General features: G+C 32.6%; 1 protein-coding gene across 1 annotated transcript in view; it reads left to right on the forward strand.

The window, feature by feature from the left end:
* The window catches only part of CRISPLD1 (cysteine rich secretory protein LCCL domain containing 1), a 42,758-nt gene extending 24,180 nt beyond the window's left edge, over window positions 1-18,578 (forward strand). Inside the window, exons 7-15 of the mRNA XM_058275661.1 lie at window positions 1,580-1,717; window positions 3,437-3,497; window positions 3,587-3,653; window positions 3,910-4,040; window positions 8,110-8,153; window positions 8,254-8,326; window positions 12,790-12,865; window positions 16,346-16,476; window positions 17,497-18,578. Coding sequence (XP_058131644.1) covers window positions 1,580-1,717; window positions 3,437-3,497; window positions 3,587-3,653; window positions 3,910-4,040; window positions 8,110-8,153; window positions 8,254-8,326; window positions 12,790-12,865; window positions 16,346-16,476; window positions 17,497-17,548 — 773 coding nt within the window. The 3' untranslated portion in view covers window positions 17,549-18,578. The remainder of the gene's footprint in view (window positions 1-1,579; window positions 1,718-3,436; window positions 3,498-3,586; window positions 3,654-3,909; window positions 4,041-8,109; window positions 8,154-8,253; window positions 8,327-12,789; window positions 12,866-16,345; window positions 16,477-17,496) is intronic.

Consider the following 18,578-nt stretch of genomic DNA (forward strand, 5'->3'; position numbering starts at 1 on the left):
GAGTTCGTTTTTACATGAGGGTTGCCTGAACTCTAGATTTGTAAAGAAACCATTTAAAACGTTTTTCAAACAGTCATAAAATAATCATAACAATAAAGTTTATTAGACTGACATGTATTTAAAGGAAAATTTTCATTATTATTCCACTTCTCATACTATTTTGAAATTGTCACAGAGTGATATTTATATTCTTAAGCCACCCTGAGGAACTGTTGAACAGTTATTTCCATAACTGTGATCATTTTTGAAGGATTTACTAATTTAACATAATTTATTGTTAGCCCTTACAAGTTTTTACCAAAATAACTAACCATGGATCTTACTGAAGCATATTAAATGAATTATCCTAATCCTGTACATTTCACTGCAGAGTATACAAATTTTCATGTTGAAATAACAAAAAAAGTATAAAAGCATTAAAACCATTATAAAAGTAGTGCTCTCTAATGAATTTGAATCCTAAAAAGCAAATATAATTATGGTGTCCTATTTATAGCTCGTGAAAATGAAACGTATGTGACAAAACTTTGTGAAAAGTCATGCCCTTGTTTGAAATCCAAGTGAACAGCTTTCAGTACCTTGGGCTTTTTTCTTAATGATGATAAAAGGAAATGAAGATTAATGTAGAGTAAATGTGTTAGAAAATCTTTGAATAAATGAAACCTCTTTTCAGAGCTCATAAAGAAAGGTGAATTTTTTTTTAATGAATAGGCACTAATTAGCTATGATGAACAGGCTAATCATATATTTCACTCCATTGTATAAGACATTTTTAATTTCTGGAAGTATGTGCAGCTTTTTTCATTATATAAGCATCTGTCTATTTTTTGTCCTCTATACCACCAAGCCTCTAACCTTTCTGCTCCTCTATCAATGGCCACTATATTTTACTTAAAAGTGCATTCCTCTGACTTCATACTTCTTATTCCTAGATTCTGAGTTCTTGGACATACATGAAAAGATTAGGAAACAATATTGCACATCTCTAAAATGTGCCACTGTCAAGCCTGTGATAAAGCTAATCTGGAAAAAATTATTTAATTCAAAATTTGAAGTTATTATCCATCTTCATGTTTATATTTCTAAACATTGAATTCCATGCTAAAATAGAAAAACCTTTCCATCCAAACTGATCCTGTAGTAAAAACAATCCTTTATGCCAAATTGCCTTTTGGGAGAATTCTAAATGTTGTCCTCCTAAAAGTAGTAAGAATATAATTTCATGGAAAAAACAAATTCATTAAACCCTAACTTCATTATATCACTGTGCTAGATTTCATGATGTTAATATGAAAATCAAACACTGATAACATATTGAAAAATGAAAGTTTGGAAATGACTCCATTGAATATTAACAAAACAGTAACATAAATGAATGTTGGGCTCAAAGGCTTCTATGTGTATTTCTTGTATTCCAATGAGGTATGTAAAGCGACCACCTAAAGCCAAAACTTTTGCCCCAAAACAGTACTGATTTTTCTAGTTTGATGTTACCAGGCATGTAAAGGACATATTATTTTGGAAATCTGTGCACATGTAAAATGGGATTCATGCTTCTTAAATCCATTCTCTGTAACAGAAGGGCCAGACCAGTATTACCCTCCTCAAGAAGAAACGAATGAAATTGAGCGGCAACAGTCACAAGTCCGTGACTCCCGTGTTCGGACAAGAGCTGATGAAAGTAACAGAAACGAAGTCATAAGTACCCAACAAATGTGTAAGACCTCTGCATTGAATTAGTTAAAAATATTCAAAAGCTTAAGTAGAGAGCATACCTGTCTGTATTTTGTTATTAATTTGCACATTTTTGAATGGAAAAAGCTTAACATTAGATGATACGTGATAAAGTAGAACAGCCTTCTTTCCAAACAATAAAATGAGTGGAACTTCCTTCTTCACGTAATTTGTAGTATGTGTGAGAATCAAACTATTTTTAGGTAGATCTTTATTAATGTATTTCTATCTCCAAAATGTTAAGTTGTTAGTGTTTTCTGATGATTGTAGTTGAGCTGTTTATAATCAGGGTGTGCGTGACAGTTTAAATGTCCAGCGCTGAAGATCATGACATGTTGTTATCAGCAAGAGCCAATGCTCGAATTCCAAACTATAGAAATATGTCTAAATTGATGATTATTAGGACTCTTTTAGATATTCCTGGATTTTGCCTTTTGTGATTAAGGTTTCATGGGCAAATGGTTTTAATTATTTTACTTTTCTGGGGACCTAAATCCAATTGAGGCATGATATTCCATCAAAATCCGTTTTTTGAAAGTCATAGCTAATTTTATTGTAGTATTTGTTGTTGATATAATATCCCAGTATTTCAGACTGAAGGTCATCCTTTGCTGACAAAGGTTACCTGTTTCTTTGCAAAAAAGCATTTGACTAAAATGTTTACTTTCTTCAATGTTATTTGGAAGCAATCAATTGTAAATCAAGCAGGAAAACAACATTGCCTTGTGCAAAGATTTTTCTGGATATTTGTTTCCCTATTCTAAATGTTTTTTTTTGGCTAACATTTTATCAAAATAATATTCTTTTAAATAAACAAAAAATAAGTGTTTACAACAAATGAAATATTTAAGTCAAAAACACATCATGAGATTCACTTCCAGTGTAAATGCACAGAAAATATGTGTAATACTAGTATCTTAAAGTTAATTTTAATTAAGTAAAAGTTAAGTCCCCGGGCATTTGAAAGATATCAGGGGACACAGATTTTTTTTTACCATTTCTACCATGTATGGCAACAACATTCTGTAATTTTAAGGTCATAACTTGAGGTTCCTTGAGGAGAAAATTTTTTATTTAATTTTGTATCCATTTTCCATCATTATATAAATGAATGGCCAGAGATTGCTGAATTCAGTATAGCTTTTCTTAGGAAGGTACCTCTTCCCAAGTGATGATACTAATATTCTTTTTTAACAATTGGGAATTAAAATATATAAGATAATTTTCTCCTAACATCTTTTTAATAAGTGTACATAGCCAAATATATCTTTATAAATCCAAGTATCAGTTTAAAATGAGAACTCTTTAGTTATCTAAAACAGAATGTGTATTTTATAGTCCTCTTCTTGAATTTACTCTCTTTGTTCTCACAAAGCCCTTTTGAGGTTGGCAGTATTGTTTTGTACTTGATGGAGCATTTGGGTTTCATAGAATTGTAATTACTTGCTCATGTGAAATTATTATTAAGTGACAGAGCATTAAAAAAAGGAAAAAATAATTAGAAATCTGAAAAAGGAAAGGGTGTTTTGTAATTCTTAGTCCAACTCAGTATTCACTGTACCATGTTGCTGTCAACCTTGTGACTAAGGAGTCGTTCAGAGATGCATTTTGTAGAGTTTGGTGATCACTTTTGTATAGCAATTACTCCAAGCCTAGCCTCTTTTACATTACCTAAATTATTTTGTTATTTTTTCCCTTTTAGCCCAAATTGTTTCTTGTGAAGTAAGATTAAGAGATCAGTGCAAAGGAACAACCTGCAATAGGTAATATTTGTTATTGTTCTCAAAATTATTGGACAAAATATGCAAAATGTTTTTGTTTTATTCTGAAAGTTTCCATTTCTTTTATTTAGATATGAATGTCCTGCTGGCTGTTTGGATAGTAGAGCGAAAGTTATTGGCAGTGTGCATTATGAAATGGTAAGTATTATAAATGCAATTATTGGGGGAAAGAATCCTTTCATATAATATTTAATTTTTTAAAAATAATGAGCTTTATTTTTAGATCCATTTTAGCTTTATAGAAATATATTTGATTTTTTAATGTGAAAAGTAACTGATGGAAGTACAGATATTTTGCTGAGACATGTTTATTTAGCCTTAGAAATGTTAACGAGTCATGGCCTATGAGGAACTCAGTATTTTAACATCCTTTTCTTTCCTCTTTGTCTTCAAGCAATCCAGCATCTGTAAGGCTGCAATTCATTATGGTATAATAGACAATGATGGTGGTTGGGTAGATATCACCAGACAAGGAAGAAAACATTATTTCATTAAATCTAATAGAAATGGTGTTCAATCAATTGGGTAAGTACCTGAATGATCTTTTAGATCAGATGATTTTAAATTGAAACAATGAGTTACGTGCTTTTAGGGGAAATCATAGAATTTAATTTGTAAAGAAAGAAGTCACTAATTTTCAGCATTAATTCTTGCTGCATAGTTTTCTTAGCCAAAAAGATGAAAAAGCATCTAAAACTTTCAATGGTGAAATTTTTTCTCATAAAGAGCATGATAAAAGTCCAAATTTTCAAAGTTTCATTAAGAATGTACAAATTTAGAATTATTCCCAATATAAAACAATAAATATTTCAATTATAACAGAAAATACACCAGAGAAGGCTACTTTATATGCATATTTCCCTGTCCTGATTTTGAAAAATGGCTTATGTCTTGCAACAAGTTTATGAATGAGATAAATTAGGTTAATAGATAAAAGAGCATTTTAAAAATATATAAAAATAATATAAATATATAATATACCACATTATCTTCCTCTTGTCCATTTAAGTGTAATTTCACCCAACAAAATAGCATTAATTAATTTTCAAAATTTTTTCATTAGGTATACTAAATATCTTATTCTAAAACACTGTGCATTTTCATATGTACTCTATAGAAAGTAGAAGAATATAGGCTATTGTATTGTCTTTGCTGGGTCTCTTTCTCCTATGTAAAAATAAACATTATTGGACTTCATAAATGATTCCTTCTCTTAGTAAAGGTGGCATAGTTGCTTTCTTAACTGCACAATCATATGCAACTCCACACTAGGGTTAAGCTGGACTCAGAATGATAAAAAATAATTTATGAAAAACCCATACAAACTGATGGAATGGTGTCCCATTGTATACAGTTTTGTTCAAAGGCTTTATGTATAGTTTTCAGACGTAAGTGCTTATTCTCATTAGTAAAAGCTACATAGAGTTCTTTATTGATTAACTTATTCATTCAGCAAATATTTATTAATTACCTTTAATAAATGATAGCTGTTACTCATTATCTTTAGTATATTTATCTTCACTTGGTCAAACACATTTATCTAATTTACTTTTATTTCCTTAAACTTAATTTTTGCATATGTCTGTTATAGAAATCCTCTTAAAACTTGGGGGCTGCATTTACTAGTTTGTAATTTTTGTGCCTCGAGGAATATTATTTCTTTGAGTATATTACAGATGATGAATATTAAAAACTGAGTTTGAAGTTGACAGAAATAAAAGTTTGTCGAAATTTTATAACACCTTCTGTTCTGAGCTAATGTATTCAGAGGATTTGCCATGTTGAAGTATTATTATAAATAAAGTTCAACTTTTGCAATAGATGTGTTTTGAAAACCTAAGTATAAATAAGCCAATTAAAATTTTGATATGTAATGATATAACTAATGTTATATTCCTGTGGTTTTGTATGCATGTAAATGAGGGGGACTTCATTCATTGTAAACATACTAGGTCCTGAGGGGACACTTTCACAAGGTACATATTATCTAATAATCTTTTTTTTTTTTAAAGATTTATTTATTTATTTAATTTCCCCCCCCTCCCCCGGTTGTCTGTTCTCTGTGTCTATTTGCTGCGTCTTGTTTCTTTGTCCGCTTCTGTTGTTGTTAGCGGCACGGGAAGTGTGGGTGGCGCCATTCCTGGTCAGGCTGCGCTTTCTTTCGCGCTGGGCGGCTCTCCTTACGGGGTGCACTCCTTGCGCGTGGGGCTCCCCTACATGGGGGACACCCCTGTGTGGCACGGCACTCCTTGCGCACATCAGCACTGCTCATGGGCTAGCTCCACACGGGTCAAGGAGGCCCGGGGTTTGAACCGCGGACCTCCCATGTGGTAGACGGACGCCCTAACCACTGGGCCAAGTCCGTTTTCCCCTAATAATCTTTTAAGAACACTACCTTGCACTTATTATTGTGAAGGACTAAATAGTTTGGTTTTCTAGCAACTTGGAAGTAGTACATTAAGAGTTTTAATTTATATATATAAATGTATACTGTTTGCTCTAAGCTACTATCTATAACTTTTTTTCTTTATTAAAGAAGTTGTGGGTTTTTAGAATAACATTGCATGAAATACAGGGTTCCCATATATACCACTCTATTATTAACACCTTGCTTTTGTGTAGAACACTTGCTATAATTAATGAAAGCTCATTTTTATAATCCACTATTATTTATAATCCATGGTTTAACTTAGACGTCACTATTTGTGTAGGACAGTTCCATGAATTTTTAAAAAATTTTTATTGTTACCATATATGCAACCAACATTTCCCTTTTTAACCATGTTCAGATATTTATTTCAATGCTGTTAATTACGTTCACATTGTTGTGCTGCCATCGCCACCATACATTAGTAAAACATTTCTATCATTCTAAATAGGAATGCTGTACATTTTAAGCCTTAACTTCCCATTCCCTATCCTTTCTTTTCCTCTAGTAATCTGTATTCTAGATTCTGACTCTATGAGCTCTCTTATTCTATTTCTTATCACTGAAATCATACAATATTTTCCTGTTGTATCTGGCTTATTTCTTCAAGGTTCATCCTTGTTGCCTCATGTAGTAAAACTTCTTCCTTTATATGGCTGAATAATATTCCATTGTGTGTATATACCACATTTTATCATTCATTGATTGATGGACCCTTGGGTTGCTTCCATCTTTTGACAATTGTAAATAATATTGCTATGAACATCAGTGTGCAAATACCTGTTCAATTCCCTGCTTTCAATTCTTTTGGGTATGTGCCTGGTAGTAGTATTGCCAGTTCATATGGTAGTTCCATAATTAGCTTTCTGAGGAACTGCCAAACTGTCTTCCACAGTGGCTGCACTGTTTTACTTTGCCACCAGCAATGAATGAATGTTCTTATTCCTCAGCATCCTCTCCAATTCTTGTAATCTTCCATTTTTTAGTAGTATCCTTTCTCATGGGTATCTTCTTGTGGTTTTGATTTGCAGTTCTCTGATGACTAATGATGTTGAACATTGTTTCATGTGCTTTTTGGCCATTTGTGTATATTCAAACACAGAATGTCCTTTCATTTATTTAGGTCCTCTTTGATTTCTTTTGGCAACGTTTTGATGTTTTCTATGTACAAGGCTTTCACAGCCTTGGTTTGATTTACTACTAGATACTTGATTTTTTTCATTGCTATTGTGAATGGAATTTCTTTTCTTGATTTCTTCTTCTAATTGTTTATTGCTTGTGTATATAACCACTACTGATTTTTGGGTTTTGGTCTTGAATTCCGCTGCTTTGCTGAATGAATTTATTAACACTAGGAAGTTTGTCATTTTTCAGGATGTTCTGTCCATAGGATCATGTCATCTGCAAATAGTTTTACTTCCTTCTTGCCAATCTGGATGCCTTTTATTTCTTTTTGTTGTCTAATTGCTCTGGCAAGAACTTCTAGGACACTGTTGAATAAAAGTGGTGACCTTGGGCATCCTTGTCTTGTTTTTGATCATAGAGGGAAAACTTTCAGTTTTTCACCATTAAGCAGGATATTAGCTGTGGGATTTTCATATATGCCCTTTATCATGTTGAGGAAGTTTCCTTCTCTTCCTAGTTTTCTAAGAGTTTTTCTCAAGAAGAGATGCTGGATTTCGTCAAATGCCTTTTCTACATTGTCTCTTTTTTCCCCTCATTCTGTTAATGTGGTGTATTTTATTAGTTGATTTTCTTCTTGTACCACCCTTGCATACCAGGGATAAGTCCCACTTGCTAATGGTGTATAATTCTTTTAAAGTGCTGTTGGATGTGGTTTGCTAGCATTTTATGGAGGATTTTTGCATCTGTATTCATAAAAGATAATGGTCTGTAATTTTCTTTTCTATTACTATTACCTGTAACTTGAATATGGTAATGAAAAGACATAGTCCACTAATGTCAAGAATGGTAATTTGGTTCATACTTGAAGATAATAGGATTTTGTACAAAATAGAAGATGTATTTCAGACCAGTACTTATCTAGATATTTTAATAAAAATGTTTAATAAGAAATAAAGCGCTTATAGACCTGAAAAATACCAGAAATGATGATGATTATGATACATGTAGGAAAATGATTGATATTTTTCTTTTTATTGTCAGCAAATACCAGTCTGCTAATTCCTTCACAGTCTCTAAAGTAACAGGTTAGCACTTTTAAATTTTTATTTAATTTTTTTACTACTATATTGTGTGCAAATTTCTTCCAAAGAATTTGCTTATTGTTTTTCATTTTAATTTTTATAGTTCAGGCTGTCACTTGTGAAACAACTGTGGAACAACTCTGTCCATTTCATAAGCCTGCTTCACATTGCCCAAGGTAATGGTTTAGAAATTTTATCATTCTTTATTGTGAAAATGGAGCTTTGATCTGTGAGAACTGTGTTTGCCTGGCCTCTGGGTTTTTCTAGGATGTATATAGCATATGCTCTTGAACTGCTAAGGAGGTAGGAGCAATGGGACATGACAGGTGATTTATATTCCAGGATATGCTAGTGTGTGCCCCCCAAATAGCACAGTACTTTCTAACATTCCAGAATTGCTGGGCTTGTGCACGTCATATGTATGTTCACACATACTACCAATAGTTTACTACAGAAACTAAAATGACATAACTCAAATTTTTTAATATTGTTAAAACAGTTCCTAAATTAAATAAATCTAGTCATGATTAGTAAATCAAAAAGCCCATCTTAAGCCTTTCATTTGTATTTTGCATGCTATCATTGAAAAATTATGTTGTTTAAACACTATAAAACAATGGGAAAAATGCTTCATTTATCTTTTCCAAACTAAGTTGGAAACTTACAGAAGTATTATTATAAAGACACATTTTAATTGGGATGATAAAATGATATTTTAAAAATGTATGTGTGGCACTTTTGCAGGCAAAAGGAGCCTTTAAAGTATGGGGGAGTGGGAACGCTAAGTACTTATTAATTTTTGAGATATTGCATCATTTAGGTAGCTTAATTATACTTAAAAATTGCATTCACTGTGGAATTTAACCATAAAGAATGTAATTTATTGGGTTTCCACAGAAGCAGATAAACTTTTGAAGTTGTCATACCGAATGACAATAAGATGTTACTATTAATTCGGTCACTGTTACCATATACTCATACATTATTTCATTGCATCAATTGTAATTTCATCATCTTCAGGTAAAAACGAAGTAGAATATAGTCTGCTTTATGGCCTTCCTAATTTTTTTGTTAATCTTGTAAAAACTGAGCAACCTGTGGATTGTTTTGAAAAAACTAACACCAAGAAATAATTCTTTTTTGCCAATCTGCACTATTAACTCCACATTTGAGTGTGTTGAACTTCTTCCTCTTTGTTGGCAGGGTTGAAAGCATCAATTAAAGAGTGTCTTGACATTCTTCCAAGTTATGAGTATTAATAGTTCAGCCCCTAAAATACTGTTTAGCCAAAATCAATGATATCTCATGGTGTTTTAAAATATTCTGAATGAGGAGGGTTTTGAATCCCACCCAATAAAATTTTATTAATAATTAACTTTATTAATTCCCTTCCCAGGAAAATTTTGTTCACTTGAAATTTAATCTCATTTAATATAATTTATTAAATTTATAAATTTAATTATTAAAAAAAGGATTTTTAAATGAAAGTTTTTTACTACTTTGGGAAACATTGAAATATTTAAAATATTTCTGCTCATTTCTGAAATCTTACATCAATTATTTTATAATTTTAAAATTAAATTGTAGAAGGGTTTGTTTTGTTTTGCCAATTATTCAAATTAATTCAAGTGAACCAAAATCTATAGAGAATGTGAATGTTTGTGTTTTTATGAATCTGTAAATAGCAATAATAATTTAAAGCCTCTTTATTCTATTCTAGCTGAGGAATAAAAAAGATGGGGAAAGGGAGCTAGCTTCTATTGAGCATTTACTTTATGCTGAGCTTGCTCTAATATATTCCTCATTTACCCTTTCCATAGTTCTATTGGAAAGACATTATGGTACCAGTTTACAATATAGAATGAGACCTGGGAAAGAAGGTTCAGTATCTTCCTTCAGTCATATAACTAGTAAATAATTAAGCTGAAATTTAAACCTAGATTTTTCTCTTTCATAGCCTAAGTACAGAATACATTGTACTGTACATTTTACTGTACAGTGATCTTTAGAAGTGATTCCTTGTAGAACAATTTGATCTTCTTTTGAAACATAATATTAATTCTTGTGTTCCTATATATGTTCTCTCAAATTCTTTCCCTCATTTCTCAACCATATCTAGGCTTTATTGTGGAGGTTTTAAAAACACTGAAAGCTACATCCCAACAACAGAGGTTCAAATTTCATTGTCTAAGTTGGGCTCAAGGCATTAGATATTCCTTTAAATTCCCTGGTATTCTAATAAATGGTCAGAGTACAGACCCCTGCCATCAGCTGTAAGGATACATAATAGGAAAAATGAAGTGTCTCCTTGGATTATCCATTTCTGTAGCCATGCTACCCCCATTACAGAAAAAAAAAATCTGTTTTAATTCCAAAAACCAGTAGCGAGAGTTAGAATTGTAATTCCAATTTGACAAGCTATATTTACTAAACATTTTTTAGAAAAGCCTAATTACTTACCCTTCTAAAACTAAAGCAATGTGTCACACTTAAAGAATGAGATTGGTTGTTCACAAAGGTAGCACAAGACTGTAATGGTGTTATAAGATACTGGTATTTCATTTTCCATTATTAGGGAGTTTCTCAATTAGAAATCTGATATAAACAATCAATTCCTTCACATACTTGACACACAAACAAGCAACTGTTTCCTGCTCAGTTGTTGAGTGCCTGCTTCCCACATAAGAGATCCCAGGTTCATTCCCTGATACAGCCTAAAGAGAAAAAAAAGTTCTGTTAGTTCCTACTCTACTGCAAGAACATGGCTGATGCATGCTACTTGGGAATTTTTTAAATTTTCAGCATGAACTTTTAAAGGAATCAGCAGATTACAAAGTGTGTAGGATAATTTGAGACCCTACTTCTTATTTTTGAAACACATCATATACTTTTTTATTTTTTACCATCTGACCACAAATGAACTATATGTCAAATATTTTTGTTATAGAAGTGTAATCTTCTGCCATGAGAATGTCACTAATTATCCTCTTTTAAGGCTCACAGATTTAATTAGATCATGGTTTATTTTGTAAACAGAGAATTTTTTAGAATTTTTTTCAGATTTCTTCAACCCCTGTACTTACAGAGTGTAGTCTTAAAGGAGAAGAAGACCTGTATTGTTAAGTGATGCTGGTAAATATTAACATCACGATATGGTGAAAAAAAGAGTAGTTTTAGAATTTCCATTTTTATTTTCTTATTAAATACTTACTGTATCATAGAACTGTAGCCAATCTCAACCATGTGACTAGGTTTATGGGAAACAAAAATTAAGAATAACCTCTGTGGAACATCCCAACATAATGTCTGCCTCTAGTAAAGGTTAAATAAATGTTAATTCTATATCTCAGTTACAATCTATATCAGGATGTACCAAAAGAAAAAAAAAAGTCATTCAAATAAAATAATAATGAATGAGTTTCCTATTTCTTGGCTTATTCTGGAAGGAGGACATACAAAAAGGTAAAATGGTATACATATTTAAAATTCTTTTTGGCTTTTACTCTCATCAATATAATAAATCTGAAGAAGTAATTGTTTATGTATAATTTTGATCTTAAGAGGCATGAAGCCTTTACATTTTTTTTTCTTTTATGGACTAGTAAAAAAGTAGTTTGATAATTTTGGTCAAAATGATATTGTTTACATGACAATTTGAAGTTTTTAGGGAAACACAGTTTGGTACCTCTGTTTTAGCTTAAATTATTGCCTTGGGAGGTTCCATAGCTGGCAGAACAGACTCAAGTAAACTATCTTTAACTATCATTTAGAACCATAACCTTACAGAGATTATGTATGTGCGTGCATGTGTGCCAGTACAAAGAACTATTTTTTTCCAGTTTTGGTTCTTAGTGTCCGTGTTTGTGTGTGTGAATCAAATTTTCAGAAGTGCCATATGTGCTTCCTGGACTCTGGAAATGGGTTTTTCCCTTTAGTTATGTTGATTGAACACTGATAATTTCACCCTATTTTCAAATAAAAACTTTTGGAAACTCCTTTCAAATGAGCTAAGTCAGAAAGGTATCAGTAAAATAAGTTTCAATACAAGTATGTGGAAAATAGATTGGAGTGGGGCAAAGTTGGGAGCAGAGAGAACATACAGGAATCTGTTGCAGTAAACCAGGCAGCAGATGATGGGGTCCAGAGTTACAGTGGATGAGGTGCTCAGATATGGTCTAATTTTAGATGCATTTTAATGTATAGCCAATAGAAACTGCCAATGGGTAAAATGTAACTATAAGACAAGGAGAAGAATCAAGGATAGGTTAAGGTGTTTTGGCCTGAACACCTGGAATAATGAATTTGCCAATTTATTGAGATGGGAAGACTAAAGAAAGGACAGATTTGGGGACTGGGAGAGATGATCAGGAATTTGGTTTTATACACACAAAGTCTGAGGTGCCTATTAGATCTAAGTAGAGATGTTGAATAAGCAGGATGATAAATATGGAATTAAGAGACAAGATCACAAATGGAGATGTAAATTTGGGAACCAACAGTTTTTGCATGATAGTTAAACCCATGAAATTGGGTGAGATCACTATAGATGTATATGCCTGTCTATGGTTTTTCTAATAAGAAAGACTAAAGTAAAAATCTTATTTATATATATATATATATATTTTTTTTTCTTTTTCAGAGTATACTGTCCTCGTAACTGTATGCAGGCAAATCCACATTATGCTCGTGTAATTGGAAATCGAGTTTATTCTGATGTAAGTATCTTAACTTTTATCGTTCTCAATATTCTTGTTAATATGGATATATGCATACACATTTAAATGAACAAGGAACCATATTCTTTGTTGACACTCATTCTCAGAGGATTTAATCATCAATAACACTGAAAAATGAATATCCAGATGTAAATATGAGTGGGTAATAATTTATTTTGACCAAATTTTTCCTCATATCCTGTTCCTATCTCTTATATTAGACATATAATGAAACAGTCTCCAGGCATTCTTTGGAAGAGAAATGCATTTTACTTTCTTTAATCTTTAGAATTTGAAATGTAACCTGAATCATTGACAGTTTGTCAAACATGAGCAATATCTTCACTGTCAAAGGCACATTTAAAATGTAGCATAGAATCAAAAACAATATGTTAAAATATGTACCTATGAAAATCAGTTGAGGGGATATCATAACAAAATAAATTACTGGGGTTGGACAAGGATTATCAGCTGGGATGGGCTTCAGTATGGATAATCTTCTTTCCAGCCAGGTCTGAAGTGTGGTTTAGTAAAGATGATTAGGAAACAAAGATTCCATGTGAGATGAATGGCATCATCAGCAAAGGCATAGAAGTAAGAGCAAGTGAGCTGCATGCAAGGCATAACTAATGGATTTGCTTGTTTCTAAGTTAGTACAAATAAGGTAGAAAAGTAGTTGCAACCAGTTTAATCCAAGGAGATAGAGGGATCCAGCTCTTGAAACGTGTAGACAGAAGTCTGAAAGTGCATGCTGATGAGTTTAGATTTCATGTGCAAACATTTAGAAACCATTATAGATTTCTAAGCAGTAGAGTTACAATAACAAACTTAGGAATTCTATTCTTACTACCCATATTCAACAGACCTCTTTGGAAATATAATTGTGAATAGAGGACTGAGAAATATACCCGACCACTTATTTTTCTTTGTGAGTTCATTTAGGTCCAAGTTTCTTAAAAAAATTTTTTTTTCAATTCAGCTGTACCTTTGAAATGATTCTCGAATTCTAATCTCTCCCAGGCTCTAGCTTTACCCTCTTCTTATTTTCAGTTTAAATGTCCTGTCCTGCTGGTATCTTGAATTTGCTGGTTCTCACATTGTTCTTGTCCCTGCTCAAAATCATCCTATTGTTTTTCTCATTTCTATGTGAAAACCAGGCCATTCTTCACATCCTAAATTATTGCTATGTTTTCCATGCAGCACAGTCCTGTTTCTCCTAATCCAAGTGGTTCTCTTTGAGAACCTGGAATTTTTTTTTTCTTTCTTTTTAGCACTTAGATTCTGTTAGGAATTTGATTTTTTCCCTACCTCTCTTATTATTCGTTTGTCAGTTCCTCGAAGACAGTATCTGGGTAATTCATTTACCATTTTTTTTCATCAGCAATTTGATATGTGCCAAGCTGGGAACAAGACAGACTTGCTCCATGCAGTGCATTAACAGAGCTACAGCACACAGCAACAATATCAGACATTATGCAAATAACTTTCGCATAAATATTTGTTGAAAAAACTGGTAAATGTATCTGAATGAGCATATCTGGTACCCTCAGAGATTTTCAAATAAATCAGTTTTTCCAGATTGTCCTTTTAAGACCAGAACTTTCACATTTAGTCACAGCTGGTGACTATCTTTCAAAATATGCTGTATTTCTTCTACACCTTAAAGCTATTTCTGTTAGAGATAAGTTTTATTAGAACTTACATTCTGAGATCAATTTATTGCCCTAAATAGGTAGGCAATATGTATTATTGTATAGTCCTTTTAGGGGTAAATTAGGAATATAAAGATTATCATTACATGGTAAGTACAGAGACAGGGATCCAACCATTAATCGCCCTCTTCCCACCCCTACAAATACATTTTTCTCTTCAAATAAGGCTGATATGTAAAGGTAGAAAACAGCCAACCAACCGCCCCTTTCCTTCTTTTCTTACGACTTACACATTCTATTACTTTTAGAGTACTTTGAACTTGTACTTTTTGTTTATTAGAGATGAAGTCAATTTCTACATTCATTAAAAATGTACTAACATTTGCACAGATAAAATCTTTCTTTCCTTTCATGATACAGTAATTTTTGTTTATGAAATGAAAAGCTCTTATGTTCTTTGAACTCAAATAGGAATGCCTACTGACTATAGTTATAGGCAAAACAGTAGTTTCAGAACATTGTAACTGCTTGGATTTAGTGAGTGAATGCTTTATTGCAGCACTTTTATTGCCTTGAATAAAATGCCACTCATAGCCTTTTAACTGAATGGGCTAAATACTGAAATGTGTACAAAATGATTTTTAATCTCATATGTTATGAATCATATTGGATACAAAAATTAATTCAGTGAGGCACTTAAAATGGTGATGAAAATGCTTCCTCCTCAGAGTCAGTATATAAGGTTTTAGACACATGTCATTTTGTAATATAGCAAAGCACGAAAAGGATTAAACTGCTTAGCATTCATTCTCTTTGAGCTAATAAATACTGACTGATGCTGCATAGTTCAGGGCACAGTAATAAAGCAAGGTCATGGAAGATACACATGCTTATGTGACCTTATAAAAGCACATTAAGTCACCCATATGTGCATAGAGATGAGAAAAGAACATACCAGAGTGATGAGGAAAGACTTCTGTGGATTTGGGTGAATTGTTCTATATTGAAACACTTAAAGTGATTTCCTCAGGCTATACTCAGATATTGATAAGTTTTGGTAGAGCATTTGGGTACAAGCAGATGTTAAATTTAGAGAAGTCTAATGGGCCAAAATAATTATGTGACGTCTAGAAGTCCATAGTTTAAAAAAATGGAAAGTATTGGACCTGAAACCATTATTTTCTCCTCCATAGTAATCCCACTTAATTCAGATTATTTAACTGGTACTTTACAATCATAAAACTTCCCTAATACTCCATGTCAGACCATTTAAACCAGTGCATAAAACTTGAATTTTATATTAAACTTAATATAAACATGTATTTTGAAAAAGGGATAAAAGAGATACACAGAACCAGACATGAGTTGTCTATAGAAACTAAGCATAAATGAGGTACAGACGATCCAATTTGTGAATATTTAGTCAGAGGGAGTCTGGTATGGATTAAGAAAGGTTGAAATTTAAGAATGATGAATTGGCCTTGGCAGAGGTTAAAGGAGCTAATTTGCTTTTTAGTGCTTCTGCTGTGCTACTGCTGGGTTCTAAAAGCCTGCTGTTTGGACAAGCCAAGTATTTGCTAGATGAGATGGTGGGGGGTTTGTTGCCATTGCAGCCACTGCTAAGATCTGCCTTCAGACTAGCTCTGAATTGGTTCTGACATTTGCGGCTTTTACCTGTAGAGTACTTGTTTACGCACAAAACATCATTCAGCAGCTGCTACTGGCTATCCCTGTAGAGGCAGATGTGAGCAACTGCAGTCCAGTAGGAATTTGGCAGTTCCAGTTCAGCAGGAATTTCCTAATGGCAGGTTTTTCCTTGCTCCTTCAGCTGTCCAGTATCTGCAGAGCAGCAGTACATGCTGGAGTGGTTCGAAATCATGGTGGTTATGTTGACATTATGCCTGTGGACAAAAGAAAGACATACACTGCTTCTTTTCAGAATGGAATCTTCTCAGAAAGGTAAAACGACATGCATATGTGTTATTATATATGTCTCCAATGTTTTTTATATACCATCTCCCTTTGTTTATGATGGCTTTACAGATGACCTACTTTCATATGGGTTTGAAGTTACGTGGCTGTGCCAGTGTATTTCCTTTACACATATGCGTAACAGTCATTCTTCTGGGGATGGGAGAGGCTTGGATACCAGAGGTGCCTGTCTCCTGCAGGCTTATAAATCAACCTGAAAATCGGATTATGAGTCAGAACCATTCTTTTGTTAACAGATCTTATAATAAGGAAATTTCTTTCACCCTCTTTTGGATTTTCTAGATTAGTTTTTATATTTAATTCTTTCTAGATGAGCAAGGCATTAAATATTTCTATAATCCAGTTACCTGACAAAGTATTTGACAAAAACAATGTGTCTGATTTTTCCCAGAACCAAATGCTCTTTTTAATTGGAAGTCAGATGTCTAGTGTGATGTGAATAAACTCTTTCAGGTCATCTCATAGTGTTTAGCCCATTAGTACTATTATATTTTATTAGTCTATGAGAACAAATGTGCCAGATATACTTTAAGGGAAAAGAACCTCTTGTGTTTTTCAAATCATTGATCCCAGAACTCTGGAGTATTTTTTAAGTATCAGCTATCTTTTTAACTGACAGTTAATGTTTCTTCAAATCAGCTTGTAAACCTGAGCCTCAATATTCCCCCAGTAAATTGTAATAACACCTGTTAAACTCTGCTGTATTAAGATCAAAGGAGGTAACAGGTAAAAACCTGTGTAGTTCCAGTATTATTACTATTATGCATCTTAAATTTCTTTAGTAAACTTGCAGCACTCCTTACAACTGAGATTTAGAAAATTAAATCATCCTCACTCAAGCTTCCAGTAACTGCAAATTATAGTATCTACAAAAGTTGACCATCTGGATTCATAGAGTTGCTTTCTTGATTGCCAGAAGAAGACATGATTGATTTGAAGGATTGTATGTGGAGATGACATCAATATACTTTTCTGTATTTTTTCCAGTTTACAGAATCCTCCAGGAGGAAAGGCATTCAGAGTATTTGCTGTTGTGTGAAGTAAAACACTTGGAAAAGACTAGTAAAGACTATTCCAAATACTATATTTCTGAAGTTTGTATAAAACTGTAACATTACTGTATAGAAGAAGTCAACTATTTCCAGTCCAAAAAAGTACCAATACATATAAATCTTGAGGACAACGTCTGTAAAATAATACATGGGACATTATACCTTTGGAAAAAGTATTGAATATGTAATGGTTTTAGAAATCCTGTGTTAAATATTGCTATATTTTCTTAGCAGTTATTTCTACAGTTAATTACATAATCGTGATTGTTCTACATTTCATATATTATATTATATGGTGCTTTGTATATGCCACTAATAAAATGAATCTAAACATTGAATGTGAATGGCCCTCAGAAAATCATCTGGTGCATTTAAAAATAAGCAAGTCTCAGAACTGAAAGGAACTATAGTATCAAATTTTCCCAGTCCAGTGCTATGACATTACCTAGTCCAAATAATCTCAAATGATGTTCAAGTCAATTCCTATGCAGTTTTTTCCTTCTCTTAAGTTTAGGCAATTAGAATATTAAGTCCTGATATTGCACTTATTTTGAATAAATGAGTCCCTTAATATCCAAATGACTCTGTTAACATGTTTGATTCCTTGGGGATGGCCTTAATAGTAAATGGAATACAGAATAGTGGTATAAAAACATTCCTAGTGATCATATAGTAAATATAGAGATAAGTACGGGCAGCCCAAGCTTTATATGTATTATTAAAATTGAGGTCACACATTTTCTTTGTATCCTGGCAAATACTCCTGCAGGCCAGGAAGTATAATAGCAAAAAGTTTGACAAAGATGAAATAATGTATTGCATCACCATTGCCACTGATTTTCTTAATGGTAAATGGACTTTTGTGTTAATGTTATATTATGGTACTGATAGTGGTGATATATTTGTTTCCATGAAAAATGTATTGTGCTTTGAAGCTTTAAAAAATCTGTAAATCAATACTTTTGGTAATTTTTTTCTGTTGATGAATTTACTCTTTTCCTATAAATATATTAACAT

This window comes from Dasypus novemcinctus, chromosome 14, assembly GCF_030445035.2.
Source record: "Dasypus novemcinctus isolate mDasNov1 chromosome 14, mDasNov1.1.hap2, whole genome shotgun sequence".
Classification (NCBI taxonomy): Eukaryota; Metazoa; Chordata; class Mammalia; order Cingulata; family Dasypodidae; genus Dasypus; species Dasypus novemcinctus.